At 42.7% G+C, this 17,082-nt stretch overlaps 1 protein-coding gene across 1 annotated transcript in view; it reads left to right on the top strand.

The window, feature by feature from the left end:
* The window catches only part of Cib4 (calcium and integrin binding family member 4), a 44,102-nt gene that overhangs the window by 25,559 nt on the left and 1,461 nt on the right, over positions 1 to 17,082 (top strand). The window contains exons 4-5 of the mRNA XM_070025186.1: positions 10,106 to 10,247; positions 16,371 to 16,480. Of these exons, the coding sequence (XP_069881287.1) occupies positions 10,106 to 10,247; positions 16,371 to 16,480 (252 nt within the window). The remainder of the gene's footprint in view (positions 1 to 10,105; positions 10,248 to 16,370; positions 16,481 to 17,082) is intronic.

Below are 17,082 nucleotides of genomic sequence, written 5' to 3'. Positions count from 1 at the left end.
ATGACCTTTTAAATGTTTATTTTTTTAAAAAAACAAAACCTTTCTTTCTTTTTTTTTTCTAATACAAGCACTTAATGCTGCTCATTTCCCTGTACACATGCTTCCACTAAACAGCACAAATTTTGATGCTTTCATTTCCACTTAGCTCAAAATACTTCCTAATTTCTTTGGCTTTAAGGATTTCCAAGATATCTTTCCATTGCTGTTTTCTAATTTAATTTTGTTATGGGCAAAGAATATATTTTATTATTTAAATCCTCTTAAGTTCATAAAGACTTGCTTTATAACCCGGAATGTGGTCTATTTTGGTCAATGATCCAAATGCATTTGAAAAGATACATTTATTTTGCTGTGTTAGGTGGATTTTTTTTTATAAAATTAGATCTAGTTGGTTGGTGGCCTTTTTAAAACTTTTACATCATTAATGATTTTGTAGGGAGAGTCTATTTGTTTTATCAATTATTGACAAATGTTAAAACTTCAACTATAGTTGTGGATTGTCTTTTTGAGGTCTTAAAATGGGGAAACCTCATATACTCACTGATAATTATTATTTCTAGAGCTTTTTATTCCTTTGTGTATCTCCAGATTTCCTTCTGCTATTTTTTACCTAAAGAATTTCCTTTTTAATTTTTTTTTGTAGTTCTAGTCAGCTGCTGCTGAAGTCGCTCAGCTTTTGTCTGAGAGAGGAAAAAAAAAGTCTTTTGCCTTCATGTCTGAAGGATATTTTTGCTGGGTATAGAATAGCAGATGAAAATTTTCTAAACACCTCCAGAGAGTTAAAGACCTCGCTCCATTGTCCTCTAGCTTGCTTAGCTTCTAATGGAGAATCTACTGTCATTTTAGTCTTTGTTCCTGTCTAGATATGTGTTTACTCTTTTCTGGGAAAATATTTTCTCCTTATTTTTAGCATTTGATTATGCTAAAAAGCATTTTCTTCTGCTTGCTGTTTTGGAGCATCTTGAATGAATGTGTGGCTGTCAAGGGTTATACTTTCATTAGTATGTTTCCTTCTGCCTTTTTCCCTCTCATCTATGTTACCCAGGCTGGGCTCAAGAAGCCCTCCCACTTCAGCCTCCTAAGTAGCTGGGATTGCAGGTATGCTTCTCTGTGTCCATCTTCCTCTACCTTCTTGAGCAACCTCAGTTGTGCAGTTATAATAGTCATTTTATTAGTGACTGCTCTATCATTTGGGTCACCATGGACTCCGTTTCCATTCATTGATTTTTCTACTGACTGTGGATCTTTTCTGTCAAGTTTTAATTTGATGTTGAGTATTGTAGATTTTCTATCATTAGGCGCTTGATTTTGTTGGTTTAGTTTACATGCTATTGAGTTTCGATTTTGAATGTAGTTTATCACTGCCATTGCACGATCCTTCCATGTTTGCTTTTATGATTTGGTGAGGCAGGTTTTATATATCTTTCACCAGACCTTCCTTATGTCAATATTGTTCATATCTTACATAATGAGGAAATGGAGGGCTTGTCACCAGGGTCACTGGTTTAGAAGCCAGGAGGAAGAGCTCTGGAAGACTATAACTAGAATTGTTATAAGAATATGGATCTATTTGGAAAGAATCAACATCTTCCAATCCATAAATACAGTATACCTGAGGGAAGTTTTTAACAATACTAAAGCACAAAGGTTTTATTGTATCCTTCTTGAACACAAGCTCTGCCCAGTCAAACCTGACCATCTATGAGTGACCTGGCACACAGTTATCCCCCAGTGAGTTTGTTCCAGGTCCAGTCGATTAAGGCCTCTACTCAAAACTGAAGAGTTGTTAGAAGCCAGTAGCTCATGCATATTATCCTAGCTATTCAGGGGGATGAGCTCTAAGGATCACGATTCAAAGCCAGCCTGGTCAGGAAAGTCCAGGGCTCTTAAATTAACTCTTCTCCAGTTAACCAACAGAAAGCCAGAAGTGGAGCTGTGGCTCAAATGGTAGACTGCTAGCCTTGAGCAAGAAAGCTCAGCGACAGCCCCCAAGATCTGAGTTCAAGCCCCAGTACTGGCACACATACAAAAAAGACTGAAAAATGCTGGCCACTCTACATTCCTCCCCGTACTTACCCATTGATTCCTTTCCTTAATAAATGCATTGGGTCTGTTTAAAATGTTAAAAAATGTAAATAATGAGTTGGTGGCAGATACAATGAACAAAAATGTCTTCAAAAGTAACAGACTCCAGAAATTAAGAAACTTTAAATACCAATACAAAATTTAAATGAAATAATATTTGAACTCTTCCTTAAGAAAATGAGATCTTAAAAAATCAAAGTACATCAATGATGTCATTATTGAGTCATTGGCTTATTTTTGTGTGATTCCCCCCCCCCCCAACAACTGTAAAAAGCTCTTTCTGATGAGGCACTTGGAGGAATGGTGAGGAGATATTTTTAAGCTAAGTCCAAATATTTTCCCTCTGACTTTCATCTGCAAATCAAATCTCTTGTTCAGTAACTTTGAGAAGACCTTTTTCTTTAAAAAAAAAAAAGTTTTGGGTTTTGGCAGGGACTGCAATCTTTTTTGTCAACAAACTGTAGTTTCTGTTTCCAAAAAAACTCTCAGCCTTCGGAGTTTATTTTCATCTCCCCTGGCTTCATCATGTATCGGCAGGGCTCGCACTTTGGAGTTACCTGCATAAATTTTTATGCTGACATGTTTATATCCGCCTTGTTCAGAATACCTTAAATTAGGTGCTATTTTTGAAATAGAAGCATTACTTTGTCATTTATTTTCTCCCCTGGAGGATTGAAAACCTTTAAATCAGTGAGATTTTTTGTTGGTGGTGGTGGTTCTGGGCCTTGAACTTAGAGCCTGGGCATTGTTCCTGAGCCTCTTTGTGCTCAACCACTGGTCCAAGTCCCCATCCCTATCTCTAGGAATTCAGGCTGGCCTATCCCCTGGGGGTGGAGGTGGGGTTTCACCTCTAATAAGAGTTTTCAGAAAGTTCCTATCATCCACAAAGATTCCAAGATGGCGCTAGAAAGACCCAGTATCCATATTTCAGTGACAAGGCCTTGAATTTATAATCCTCCATCCTGAGCCTCTTCAATGCTGGAATTACAGGTGTTTGCCTTCATGCTGGGATTGTTCTTTAAAATCTTGCTTTAATGCTTTGAAATAGAGCTCTGCAGAAGTCTGGGTCTCCTTTAGTTGTTTTTGAAAAATTGACACATAATGCACGTATTTTATGAGATGCAGCTAGTTTATTTTATTTTTAATAGATTCAGAGAATGGGGGGAAATGTATCATGGGCTGCGTGTATTTAAACCACTGTGCTTGTTTTCATCCACCACCACCAATTATAGCCTTTTGTGTTGAAATTAAGCTAGGAATTGTGTTTTCCTTTATGTCAGTCAGTGGTTCTTAGAAGCTAGCTGGAAAGAATTGTGTTTTTATATTTTTTTAACATGCAGTTTCAAAATCTACCACCATTCTTTATTTAGACAAATGTCAAAACAGGCTAAAAAAACCTGTGTCTAATATTTGCAGGTGTGCACATATAAACTTTGTAATAGATGCTACTACATGTTTTAGCAACAAAAATACAATATTCAAAATATTCTCTCCAAATAGTAGTTTCTTTGGAAAAGCAATAATGTTAAAATGAGCCACCTAGGGCTGGGAAGGTGGCTCAGTGGTAGAGTGCTTGCCTTGCATGCTTGAGGCCCTGGGTTTGATTCCTCAGTACCACATAAGCAATAAGCCGGAAGTGGTGCTGTGGCTCAAGTGGTAGAGCGCTAGCCTTGAGCTGAAGAGCTGAGGGACAGCGCCCAGACCCAGAGTTCAGGCCCACGACTGGACCCCCCACCACCCAAAAAAATGAGCCACCTAATATATCTTGAAGACACAAATGAAGTTGAGTTCATCTTTTGGTGAATAACGTGTGTGTGTGTGTGTGTGTGTGTGTGTGTGTGTGTGTGTGTGTGTGTGTAATTAAAAGTAATGAAAAATGTTCTTAGCAAAATTCATTTAGCAAAATAAACTGCCAACAGCCATTTGTCACCATCAAATGATCAGCAAACACAAAGCATTTGTGTTTCCTTTTGTTGTTGTTTTTAATATAGGAAAAACTTTACAATTCCTCTTTAAGTTTGATGGTTCTTAAAGGAGCTTTGCCAAGCCATAACCAGCACATTGGAGCCTCCATGTGCTTCTCAAGATTTTTATAATCACTGATAACAAATCATTGTGCAAACTTTGCTATATTTTTAATTCTTAAAAACAAAAAACAAAAACAACTGTCAGGCACTGCTGACTGTAATCCTCAGCTACTCAGGAGGCTTAAGGACTGAGGTTAGAAGTCAGCCTGGGCAAAAAAAAATCTTTGAGATGCTTTATTTCCAGTTCACCATCAAAATGCTGGAAGTGGATGTATGTCTCAAGTGACAGAGTGTCTTGACCAAAAAAGCTGAGAACTTGAGGTCATGAGTTCAAGCACCAATAAATAAATAAATACCCTAGCAAGCAACAGGTCCTGAGGGATCATCTGTGCTTCTGAAGTTACTGGCTTGACTGCTTTAGCTGCAAGGGACTCCACAGGGGAGCAGTTTCTCCTGTGTGACCTTCCCCCCTTTCCATCACACAGCAATCCTTCCTGTGAATGACTTTCACTCAGTTTTCTCCTAAAACAGTACACTTATTAAAGAAGTTATTCTTCACTACATATTACCTTTTTCTTTAGTGGCTCCCCAAAATTCTAGTTCTTCAAATATCTTATTATTCTACCAAAATCTAGGAAAACCAAGTTAGAAATATCTATACTTCATAGTACTGGAGATTAAACTCAATGCTTCTCAAAAAGTGCTCTACCCCTTAAGCCATGCCCCCTACCATAGCCCTTTTGCTTTTAGTTTGTTTTTCATATAGGGTCTTGTGCTAACTTTGCCCAGACTGAGTGCAAACAGTGATCCTCCCACTTCTGCCTCCCAAGTATCTGGGATAACCAAAATCCAAGATAGAATGTTGGTTGGTTTTGGACTCAGGCCTCATACTTGCTAGGCAAATGCTCTACCCTTGAGCTCCATCCTTATCCCTAAGATATACTTTTATTTAGCTATTCAGCAAAGTACCTACAGTATGAAATTGTTCTAATGCTTTTTCCATATCTTCAGCAATATTATCTCTGCATCTTTCAATGTACCGTTTCTGCTGTCATCAGCTACCACTCCAACTGCCTGGTTTCTAGGTGTATGTGTATGTGTGTGTGTGTGTGTGTGTGTGTGTGTGTGTGTGTGTGTGTGTGTGTGTGTGTGTGTATGTATAAGAGTCATGTGAGAAGGGCTGAAGAGAGTATGTTGGCCTCCCAGCAACCACCTCATCCCATTGAGAAGATTGCAATCTCATTTGCAGAAAATACGTAAGGCAGTGAGCTTTTTGGCTGGCCTGGCACCTGGCTGAGCACAGATGCAGGGATTCTTGTGAGGTCTGACTAGAGTCTCTCACCTTCCAGCTTGAAGGGAAGAACTGTGAGTAGGAAAAGTATTTGCGGTGCCATTGTCTTCGTGGTCCCTTGCTTTTGCAGTGCAAACATCAGCTTCAATTGTTTTCTTTGCAGGCATCTTGTTCAGCCAGGGATCCATTTGTGAAAAGGGTTAATGGAGTTAAAATTTGGTTATGCAATCTATAAAAGCCACTTAACTGGGCTCATGTGACCTGGAACACATCACAACAGATAAGGCTTATCAGTATTAATTGGAGGAAAATCATGCATATCTGGGGATGGTGAGGTAAAAGAATGATCAAATCAGGTCGGGGGCAGTGGCTCACAATGTAATCCTAGCAACAGGAGAGGCTGAGATCTAGAGGATTGTGCCTCTAGGAAGCCTTGGCTGAAACCTCATGGGACCTCATCTCTGCCAATAAAAACCTGAGCAGATGGGCATATGTTTACCATCCCAGTTATGCCAGAAACATATTTAGGAAGATCACAGTCCAGGTTGGCCTGGGCAAAAAGTATCAATGACCCTATTTGAAGAAAAAAAATAACAAAAGCAAAAAGGGCTAGAGATATGGTTTAAGTGATATGCCTAAAAAGCATAAGGCTCAGAGCTCAAACAAATACTAGTACTAAAAACATTAAATAAAATTTTTTTATAAAAAGGATAGCGAAATCACACAGAGGAGAACTTGTTTGGTGGATTCTAATAGATCAGCTCAGATTCCTCTGCACTCTGTCTTCTCCTGGAACATTTTGCTCTGTGTTCATCTGTCTTGGTGAAAAATTATGTATAAAATTTGAAAAAATTATATTATGTATATATAATTATATAATAGACCTTCATCATGTGGGGAATCTTACAACCCATATTCCTGGCTGTTGGTTCACTAAGGTTGCTGTAATAAAGTACTATGCACTATGTGGCTTGCACAACAGGAATGGATGATGTCATAGCTTGGGAGGCTCTAGGTCCAAGCTCAAGGCAAAGGCAGGGTTGGTTCCTTCAGGACTGCCAGGGAAGGGTCTGTTCCAGGACTGTCTGCAGCATCTGGGGTTTTGCTGGCATTGTAAGCTGCTCTTTGGCTTGAGGAAGCATCGCCCTAATGTCTGCTCTGCCTTCACATGGCGTTCTCCCTGAATCCGTGCCGCTGTGTCCTAATTTCCCCCTTTTATAAGGACAGCAATTAGATTTGGTCCACTCCTCTCCATGTCACTTCACCTTAACCTAGTGCATTCCCCCTACAACTGAACTTCCAAATAAAGTCACATTGAGGTACTGTAGGTTAGGGTTTCCACATAGGAATTTTAGAAGGGACACAACTATAGTGCTAGCCTGCACACTCAGGATCTGAGAGTGAGGTTGAGAACTGTGTGTGTGTGAGCACGTGCATGTGCACATAGGTGTCTATGTATGTGTATACTGTATAGCATGCTTACACAACAGTGCGATGAACACTTTCTTTCCTTGCAATACTCTAAAAAATTGTGGTGCTGAGTACTGGTGGCTCATGTCTATAAATTTAGCTACTCAGGAGGCTGAGATCTGAATATCACAGTTCAAAGCCAGCCTGTGCAGGAAGTTCCATGAGATTCTTCTTTCCAAGTAAGCAGCAAAAAAACAGGAGTGGAGGTATGGCTCAAGTAATAGAGCACCATCCTTGAGTGAAAAAAGCTAAGAAACAGGGCAAAACCCTGAGTTCAAACCCCAGTACTGGTACACGCACACATACACACAAATGGAGTAAGAAGTTAGTAAGAGATGTCCCCCTAAACAAGTATACAATACGAGTAGAGGATATTGGCTAGGCAATAAGTTTACATCATGGATACAAGTCAAAACAGTGTCCATAACCCCTAATAGATGTATTTCCTAATGTACAGATGCACCTTACAGATACAGTAACACTCATTAATTATGACAAATACATGTAGACCAGGTTTTGAATAGCAAGACTATACAAATAGCATTGTTCCCCCTGCCCCACACTAGTGATATTGATTACAAAGAGAAGAAATGGCCTAGCACTGGGGCTCATGCCTGTAATCCTAGCTACTCAGGAGGCTGAGACATGAGGCTTTTGGTTCAAAGCCAGTTTGGGGCAAGAAAATCTGTGAGACTCTTATCTCCAATTAACTAGCAACAAACACATACAAAAAAATGAAAGTGGAGTTGTGGCTCAAGTGGTAGAGTGCCAGCCTGAGTTTAAGCCCCAGCAAAAAAAAAAACAAAAACAAAACAACAACAAAAGAAAACAAAAAGAAGAAATACCAAAATGTTTTATGCTTAGTGTAAAAGGTTCAGATACAATGTATTTTGGATAAAAGCATTAGCTTGTCATTTCATGCATACAAGACTTCTGCAAATATTTGCTTAACATTTAAAGTTTAGACACAGCTTGTATAGTCTGATCACAGATATATAGGACACTAACTACACTAGCATTACTTAAAATATTAATAGTTTGACCACAGTTATAAGGTGACTATTTAAACAACTTACATATAAAAAAGATATTTAAATAAACTATGATGTAGTTATAGCTCAGTTTTCTAAGTAGTCAAAAGCCTTTCTAAGCAGTCACAAGCAAGAAAGTACAAAAATATTTCAAACCTTATTTTTTTGTGAATGTTATTAAGAGCAGGAAAATATTAAGACAGTCTTGTTATAAATATAGAGAATTAGGTTTTTGTTTTGCTGCAGCAGTACATTAGTGTGTGTGTGTGTGTGTGTGTGTGTGTGTGTGTGTGTGTGTGTGTGTATGAGACTCTTAGTTCCAATTAACTACCAAAAAAGTCAGAAATGGTGACATGGCTCAAAGTGGTAACACACTAATCTTGAATACAAAAGCACTGGAACAGTGTCCAAGCCCTGAGTTCAAGCCTCAGGACCTGCCCAATAAATAAATAAATAAGAAAAAAAGGTCTTAAAGATGTTTATATACACATACACATATACACATATACAAAAAAGGTTTTACATCATGCAGGCCCAAACTGATGCACACATGAGCTCGAGAAAATGTAAAAATTTAATTTAGTGGCTACAGTTATTTATTTCTAGGAATTCCAGGAACAGACTGATTTGTATCTAATTCTGTTATTTTAGGACTCATTTTGGTGGCTGAAACAAGAGTTGATCTTTTAACAGGACTATTGCTGCTGCCATCAGAATTTTTAGCCTCCATCAAGTTACTTATCATAGACACAAACTAACAGACATACACAAAATGGCACACTAAAACAATTACTCTAATTCAAAGCACACTTTTAGACAATCCATTTTTCTTCTCCCCCTTTCTTCTAGTAGATTCGTCAGCTAGATTTCTCCCTAGGCAGAAAGACAGTGATTTTTTTTTCTTCTTAAGCAAATCACAACAGTGATCTCTAGCATGAACATAGGTTTCTCTGTACCTTCCATCCCTTCCCTAATAATTGCCATCACAAAGTTTTCAAATGAATCCAAATGCTTAGAAAAGCCTCCATGCAAAGGATCCAAATTTCCTTGTCAGACAAACAGCAAAGCCAAAGTTAAGTTCAGCAGATCTCAAAATGGCTCAGAAGAGTCTCCTGACAAGGGAAAGGAAAGGGGAGGCCTAACTGACATCAGTAAATGTCAGTGCTCCTGAAGTCCAGATGTTCATTCTTCTGCCTTATCAGATGATAGCAAAAAGTAGCCAATGCTGATTGAAGTAGAAAGACAACAGAAAGTCCTTGGGATAAAAGTAACTCCAGTGGTTGTAGGGAACCTATTCCATCTTCTCTTATCTGGCCAGCGTTGCTGTCAGTGGCTCATGCCTAAAGTGCATATTTTCTTCAGACTGACTTGGCAAAACCAAAACAAGTTTTAGACTACAGGTCAAACTCCTGAGCTTTCACAGGTCATGTCTCCACAACTCTCCCTGTACACCAAATAGAGAGGTATAGTAAAGAGTAAAAAGAGATTTATCATGTGGCCTGGACAACTGCAGGAAGACAGCATTTCAGACCATCTTCAACTCTTCCAATAGTGTGCTTTTAGCATGAAATTGCTGTGCTGATTATGGTATCCATGGGTCATTAAGTAACAACTAACAACTCTTATTTGCTGAGTATTATTTATCAGGCAGGGTGAAACTTTAATCCTTTCCTGCTTAATGCTCATGACAACCCTACTGAGAAAATATAATTATTATCCCACACTGTCTAAGATGAGAAATCTTAGGCTCTGGTTGATATGTAATTTGTCTATACTAAGGTTATTCTTTATTTTAAGTAGTGAAGTCAAGACTGAAGATCAGGTCTGTCTGACTTCTCCATCAATATGTTCTCATTGGTTCACTCTGGGGAGTGATTACAGATGTTTATTTTTATCCAGTTCTTTATACTACTTTTATTTCCCACATTTTCTTTACAAGCTTGAAGAAAATTTAATGACCATAGAAGTAATAACACAACTAAGCCATTGCAGTGTGTGTGTGGGAGGAGATGGATAGAACAGTGTCCAGCAAGGCTTCTCAACCTCAGTGCCCTGCCCCTATCAGACCTGGGTTCACAATCCAGCTCCTCCTCTAATATTTCGGTTGTCTCAAACCCAGAGCACAGGACTCATGGTAGATGAGAGAGGAAAGGTATAATCAAGACCCCTACAGACCTCCTCCTCCTTTTCCCCACCTTCAGGTCAACCCTTTCAGAGACCGCATCTGCAAAGTATTCTCCCACAACGATGTCTTCTCTTTTGAGGATGTGCTGGGCATGGCGTCTGTGTTCAGTGAGCAGGCCTGCCCCAGCCTGAAGATCGAGTACGCCTTCCGCATTTATGGTGCGTGTTGTGGGGAAGGGGGGATTGAAGGGAAAGACTGGAGGGGAGGGAAGGCCATAGACTAGCTACTGTGTCTGGACCCAGGAACATTATTTCACGGATGGATATTAACTGGTATTCCCTTGGATCTTTTGTGGATGTGTATCAAATACTGTGAAATATCAAAAATGATTGAGAGAGGTGGTTGCCCATAACATAGGCATGTCATTCTAGCTACTCAGGAGGCTAAGATGGGAGGATCATGATTCGAAGCCAGCCTGGGCAGAAAAGTCCATGAGACTCTTATCTCCAATCAACACCAGAAAACCGGAAGTGGCGCTGTGGCTCAAGTGGTCTAGCCTTCAGCAACAAAGCTCAAGGACAGCACCAAGGTCTTGAGTTGAAGCCCCAATGAATAAAATGGAAAATATAGAACTGAAAAACAAAGCCCCTGGAATAAAAATTCACTGGATAGACTTAACAGGAGAATTGAGGTAACAGGAAAGAGGCAGTAAACTTGAAGACAGATCCCCACAATCTAGTCTGAATAACAGCTAGTACCAATACAAAGAGAATTAAAGATCCTAGAGTCTAAGGGGGCAATAGAAAGGCCTAACATATACCCAATGGCAATCTCAGAAGGAAAAGGCAGAGAAGATACTTGGAGAAGAAATATATATGTTGAAGAAACATGCATATTTCATCTTCAAATATGTTTTCAAAGAAATATCTGAAACTGAAGACATATTTGAATGGAGCAAAGATATCTGAAGAATTAATTGATGTAAGATACAAGCTTACAGTGAATTCTTAACAGAGAAAGAACAAATACAATCACATCCCCAAATTCTGGTGGCAGTCCCCAGCTGTCCAGTAAAACTGGCTCCTTCCTTCTCTTAGGTATTTCTGGGTATCCCTGAGGAGTTCCTGATGAATAGGAGGTCCTGTCCCCTCACTACTGCTGTTCCCTGTAAGCTTTGTCACCACAGGGGACAGCTGTGCTGGCTTAGGCACCTGACCCACTCTTCTGGATAGGACAGCTCAGGGCGTGTGTCTCAGCCCGAGAGTGTTCAGGATGAGGAAGAAAGAATATTCGTTTCCCACAGTTGTGTAGTTAGTCACCAAATATTTGTGATGTTACAGTGTTCCTGGGATAAAAGTCCAGGCCTGGCTTAGTTGAGTCACTCCTCTTAGAGTTTCCGAAAACTGCAATCACGGTGTGCTGGCTGGGTTGCCTTCTCAGCTGGAGAATGCCTGACTGCAGAAAGCTTTACCTAGAAGCTCCTTCAGGTTGTCAGCAGACTGCTGGCATTGTCCTATGTGACCCTAGGACTTTGGGCATAGAGTCTTGGCTAGCTATCAGAATTAAGGCTGATCTCAACTCCATGACCACATTCCCTGCTCCCGCCGCCCCCATCCAACACGGCCACTTGCTTCTTCAAAGACTGTGAGGGAAGTGTCTGTCCCTTGAGTCACTCTCCTGTCAGAACAGAGTCATGCACAACATAAGGTGACTGTGAAAATTGCATGCTCTACATCTGTCCAGTTCTGTTGGTTAGAAGCAAGTTCCTATCCTCTCTCACACAAAAAAGGAGTAGAGGTAATACAAAGGTATCAACATCAAGAAGTGTCACTCAGGGGAGGAGAGGAGACTCCCACTGGCAGCAGTATGGAAAAAGTGAAGTCGGCCTGGAAAACAGCTAGAAAACAGCTGTCAGGAAGCCAGGCAGCAACTGTCTCTTCTCCATGGCTGCTTACACTCTCACCTCTGCTCCTCTCGGTGAACTCCTCAGATCTGCATTTTATGTCCTTTTGCCCATGGGCACAGATATGACTACTGCGGTCCTCTGTAGCCTCCACTGGCTGGCTAGCCACAAACATCTGTTTCTTCTAATTCTCAGCAGGTGCTGATCAGCTTAGCCAAACCAATGAGCTACTTCTGTGGGTTGGGTGAGCAGCCTTGCTCAATTACATCCAGCCAGAAAAGAAGCAGTCACATGAACAAACATGGTGGCAGGGGCTGTGCTCTTGGGGGTGGAGATGCTTTCCAGAGATAGTCAAGTATGGACTGTGCAGATATCTCAAAAGATGTCTGCTATGCTATTTTCCCCTGGTTTCCAGAACCGAACAAACATTAATCCCCAAATCCCTCATGGGGGTAGAAGAACAGCAGGTGTGTCTAGGCTGCAAGGTAGCAGGGCTCTAAAATGGTGAGAATGCCCTAATTCTGATAGATCAGACTGAGTGCCTGGGCTCAAGTCACCATTTCATTCCCCAGGGTCCAGATGTCTTCCTTCACCCCTCTCGAAGGCCCCTGGAGCACACATGATTTCCTTCCCCTTAAAGTCCAGCTATGCAGATGGATGCCCAGGGACTTACAATGCCAGCTGCATCACATGTGCCCAGGCTATTTGCATTTCCTTTGGGCTTGGAAGGATCTGTGTCCTCACACAGTTCAATTAGAAGAGAAATGCAGGATCCCTGTGCCTAAGTGCCTGGCACATGGAGGCTGCTCACTAAGTCCAGGGAGCAGCAGTCCACAATGAAAAAAGAGGAACAATCAAAAGAAGGGAGAGGAGGAAGACAGCAAGGTGTCATAGTAACAATCACGGAGACATGTCTGAGCTAACGGCCCAAACAGTAACTCCATACTCTCAGCTCTGGTGACTCTAGATGTGGTCCTTGACCATGAGTGTCAGACCCTCCAGGATGCTTTTAATGTGGACCTGAAGGTCCCACACACCCCTTCTGAATCAGCAACCCACCTGCACTTTGCAAGCTCCTCCAAGGTTCCTCTTAGCCTTCAGACTCTCAAACTTTTTTTCTTTTTTTTGTTGGTCGTGGGGTTTGAACTCTGGGTCTGGGCGCTGTCCCTGACAAGGTTCTGCCACTTGAGCCACAGCACCACTTCCAGTTTTCTGGTGGTTTATCGGAGATAAGCGTCTCATGGACTTTCCTGCCCAGGCTGCCTTTGACTTCAATCCTCAGATCTCAGCCTCCCAGGTAACTAGGATTACAGGCGTCTAGCCCTCAAACTTTTTATACACGTCAGATCTGGTAGTTAACCTGGGAGTTAAACAAAACAAATGAAGATCACAGGTACTGGGGCCCAAGCTCTAGAGACTTGATGTAATAGTACTGGGTAGATCTTGTTGTTTGGCTTTTTCAAAGCTTGCTTTGTATTTGTTGTGTGCAACAGAGTTTGATAGTCATTGTTTTAGCCCATGACCTTAAATAAGACTGCATTGTTAGGTGTCCCTTGTTTTTTGTTTTGTCAGGGGTCAGACTGCCTGAGCTAGATCAATGGCTCCTTGATCAATAGAAGTAACCAAAGGTTTGAGTCCTTCATGCTTCCTACACTGTCAATGACCTCATGACCACAAATGGCTTCTGTGTCCACAGACATTTTATCTTCATTCTAGGCAGCAAGAGAAGGGAATAGGTGAAGGAAATTTGTTCCTCCAAAGGCACAAACTAGCTCTCCTTTCCCAAGATTTCTCGGATCTCTACTCAGCAACTCTGGTTTATATTTGACTGGCCAGACAATATCATGTGGCCACCTCCAGCTATAAGGAAGACTCAGAAGCTATGCATTTTAATCTGAACACAGTGTCATGCTGAACAAGAATAGCTGTTGGCCAAGAATCCAGTAAGACTAGCCACACCTCTGTGGAACTCCAGGTTCTGCTGTGAGGGACATTCTGGTCTCCAGCTAAGCCCTCCCCTGTCTCTCACCTATCAGAGACCAAATCCAAGCCATCTTCCCACTCCCTCATCACAGCCCCCACCTCTTCCTGAGTCTCCTCAGCACCCATGGCAGGCCTTGCTAAATCTTCCCAACACTAGACTTAGCCAAGGATGCTAGGTGGATAACAGTGCTTGGTAAATTACAGGGCTTAAGAATGGCAGAGATTTGATGGCTGAGTCCAATCTGTCCCAGCTCCCTAAACAGGGGAAACAGCCAGGCACTAGTGGCTCATGGCTGTAATCCTAGCTATTCGGTAGGCTGAGATCTGGGGATCATGGTTTGAAGCCAACCCACGGAAGGACAATCTGTGAGGCACTTCTCTTCAATTAGCCATCAAAAAGGTGGAGCTGTGGCTCAAGTGGTAGAGCACTAGCCTTGAATGGGAGAGGGGGGAAGCTAAGAGACAGTGCCTAGGCCCTGAGTTCAAGCCCCAGTATGGGCATGTGCAAACAAAACCTGGAGAAAGAGCAAGAGAATTCATCTCCACTGTGGGTCTGCCGTTCCCAGGCTGGGGTGGCATGGGCTGGGCCAGCGGCCTTTCCCAGGCTGCTCTGCCCCCACCACCCCCAAAAGGAGAGGAAGTGTCCAGGACTGCATTTACTCTAGCAAATGAGTCTGCTTCCAGATGGCTTAGGACCAAAGCCATGTCATTTGCTGCAGTCTCCGCCTGTGGGAGCTGGGCCAGCAGGATGTCTGGGGACACTGCGGGGTCTTCTGGAGGTGCTGCAGAGCTTCTCAGCAGCAGCATGGTATCATTGCGGCTGCCCAGTGCCCCGGGCTCCTCGACCCCTTTTACCTGTTCCAGGCTTCTTTCCAGGGTGTGTGGTGGCAGAGCTGGGCAGGAGAGCGCTCAGAAGCATCCTTGCTCAGGGACAGGAGATCCACACGGGGAAAGGAGCCATGGGCTGCACTGTACCTTTCCACATCCACATTCTGCCCTTGGAAAGAGACAGGTCTTGGCAAGGACCTTGTGGCAGCAGCAAACTCTAGGCCTCAGTTTCCCTCAGAGCCCAATACAGTTCTTCTTTCCATTCTGCAAGGGGGATGTTACAGGTCCCTAAGGTTTGTATTTTTAGGACTTAACAAACTTCAAAAGATGAGTACACACCATGTTTAATAAACATCTACTGTATTGAGCATCGGTATTCCAGATGACGGCCAAGTATTTTCCTATTTAACCTTTCCTATTTAACTATCATTTCCATTTTAAAGATGGAAAAACTGAGGCTCAGATAATGAAGTAGGATTAACTATGGCAGTCAAATGACAGGCAAGACAGCTTGTGAGATGGATGGAAGCGAATGTATTTATTTTTGGAAGTGAATGTATTTATTTCTCTAATATGTAGAAGGCCAGAAACAGTTTTCTACAGTGACTCTGAAGCTGCACAGCATTGACGATTCAAGTTCCTCCTACTTACTGCTTTGTCCTCTAGTCCCAAGGTCACCTCATTGTTCCTTTTTTTTTTTTTTTTTTTTTTGACTTTCCCAGAAGTTATCTGCTCTTCTTACCTCTTACTGGTCAGAACTTAGTTACATGACCACATTTAGCAACAGGGAAGTCTGGAAAATGTAGCATGTGTTTTGAACTGCCCCTTTAAAGAGGTAAAAGGCAGTTATGGGTGGTAAAGAGTATAGGCTTCCTATCGAGTTTGACTGCCTGGATTTAGCTCTGTCTCCATCATGTGCTGAAGTGTGATGTTGGATATTCATTGAGAGTCTCTCTGTTCAGGGCTAGGGACCAGAGGCTGGAGGGACCCTTGCTTCCCGCCTCTGACTCTTTTGAAGGCACAGCCAACATCTTCAGTGGTACCCTCCTCTTCTGAGGCACAGGCTGCAAAGACTACTTCCCCGCCTCTCTGAGGAGCTGGGGAGGCATGTGCACAGGTCAGTCATGCAGCTGCTGCACGGAGTCAGGAGCAGGGACTGGTGGCCAGGGCTTCTGGCTCCAAATCCAGGCTGCCTTCCACTTCCCCATGTGGCCAGGCTCCTGGCCATCTAAAGATACCACCACTTCTGAGTTTTGAGATGGAGATTTCCATAACACAATGGTTGACATGGTTCTCTGGGGTCAGCTTGGCTGGGTTTGGATCCCTGCCCTTTCCACCTCCAGGCAGTGTGGAAATAACACTTCTGAGCCGCAGATTCCTCCCAAAAAGGCTAGGGTTGATTGTGAAGACTCACTGATGTAAACAAGGTAAAGTGGTGCGGACAGGGAGCTGTCCTTAGTCCATGTTTATGATTGTTATTTTTGCCGCATTAGCCCCGTGTTTGTCTGTAGCCTGCCGTGCTGCAGGTCCTGTTCAGACTCGCAAAGGCTGATGGAGATTTGCACTGTGGACCCCAAACTCTTCAGACCCCAACTCCTTCACTCTAAGTCCTGTCTCCTCTTTGCAGATTTCAATGAGAATGGCTTCATTGATGAGGAGGACCTGCAGAAGATCGTGCTCCGACTGCTGGACAATGATGATGTGTCTGAGGACCTCATGATGGACCTCATACACCACGTGCGAACATGGGGCTCAAGAGGGGACCCGGGGGTCATCACCCAAGGCCCCTGGACGTCAGGTCACCTTGGGCCAGGGCTAGAGCAGATGACACATTTGTCTTTGGGCTCCATGGTTCCCAGCAGTTACCATGGGGATGGGCCCCAAAAGAGGGTACAGAACTGGAAGCAATTAACCCTCAACCCTCCTGTTCTTCTAGGAACCTTCTAGAGTCTCCAGAGCAGTGTACCCAGTCCATCCATCTGGGGCCTCCCACCCACAGGGGGGCGCTGCAGAATAAGGTCCTTAGCCGCTTAGGGATGCCTCACAACGTTGCTACCCCCACACACGCTATGTTACCCTGGTGTCCTAGAGTGATCAGGCATGGAAACAGCCCTGAAACCAATGATGGGGCTCAACCACATATGTTCTAGAGCCTGAACACCTCCAAAGGTTTCTGGGTGGGAAGAAATAGGAACGAGAGAGAGAGACAGAGACAGAGAGATAGAGAGAGACAGAGAGACAGAGAGAGAGATTGGAATGCTATTGGAACAGGAAGCTCAGCGCTGCCTCCTGCCTGCCCTTTGTCCCTTGCAGTACAAAATCCCTGTCTGGGACTGTGT

The sequence above is a fragment of the Dipodomys merriami genome, unplaced genomic scaffold (genome assembly GCF_024711535.1).
Source record: "Dipodomys merriami isolate MVZ:Mamm:240054 unplaced genomic scaffold, mDipMer1.0.p SCAF_17, whole genome shotgun sequence".
In the NCBI taxonomy this organism is placed as follows: Eukaryota; Metazoa; Chordata; class Mammalia; order Rodentia; family Heteromyidae; genus Dipodomys; species Dipodomys merriami.
Note: the sequence above shows the minus strand (reverse complement) of the source record. Positions and strands in the feature narration are given on the sequence as shown.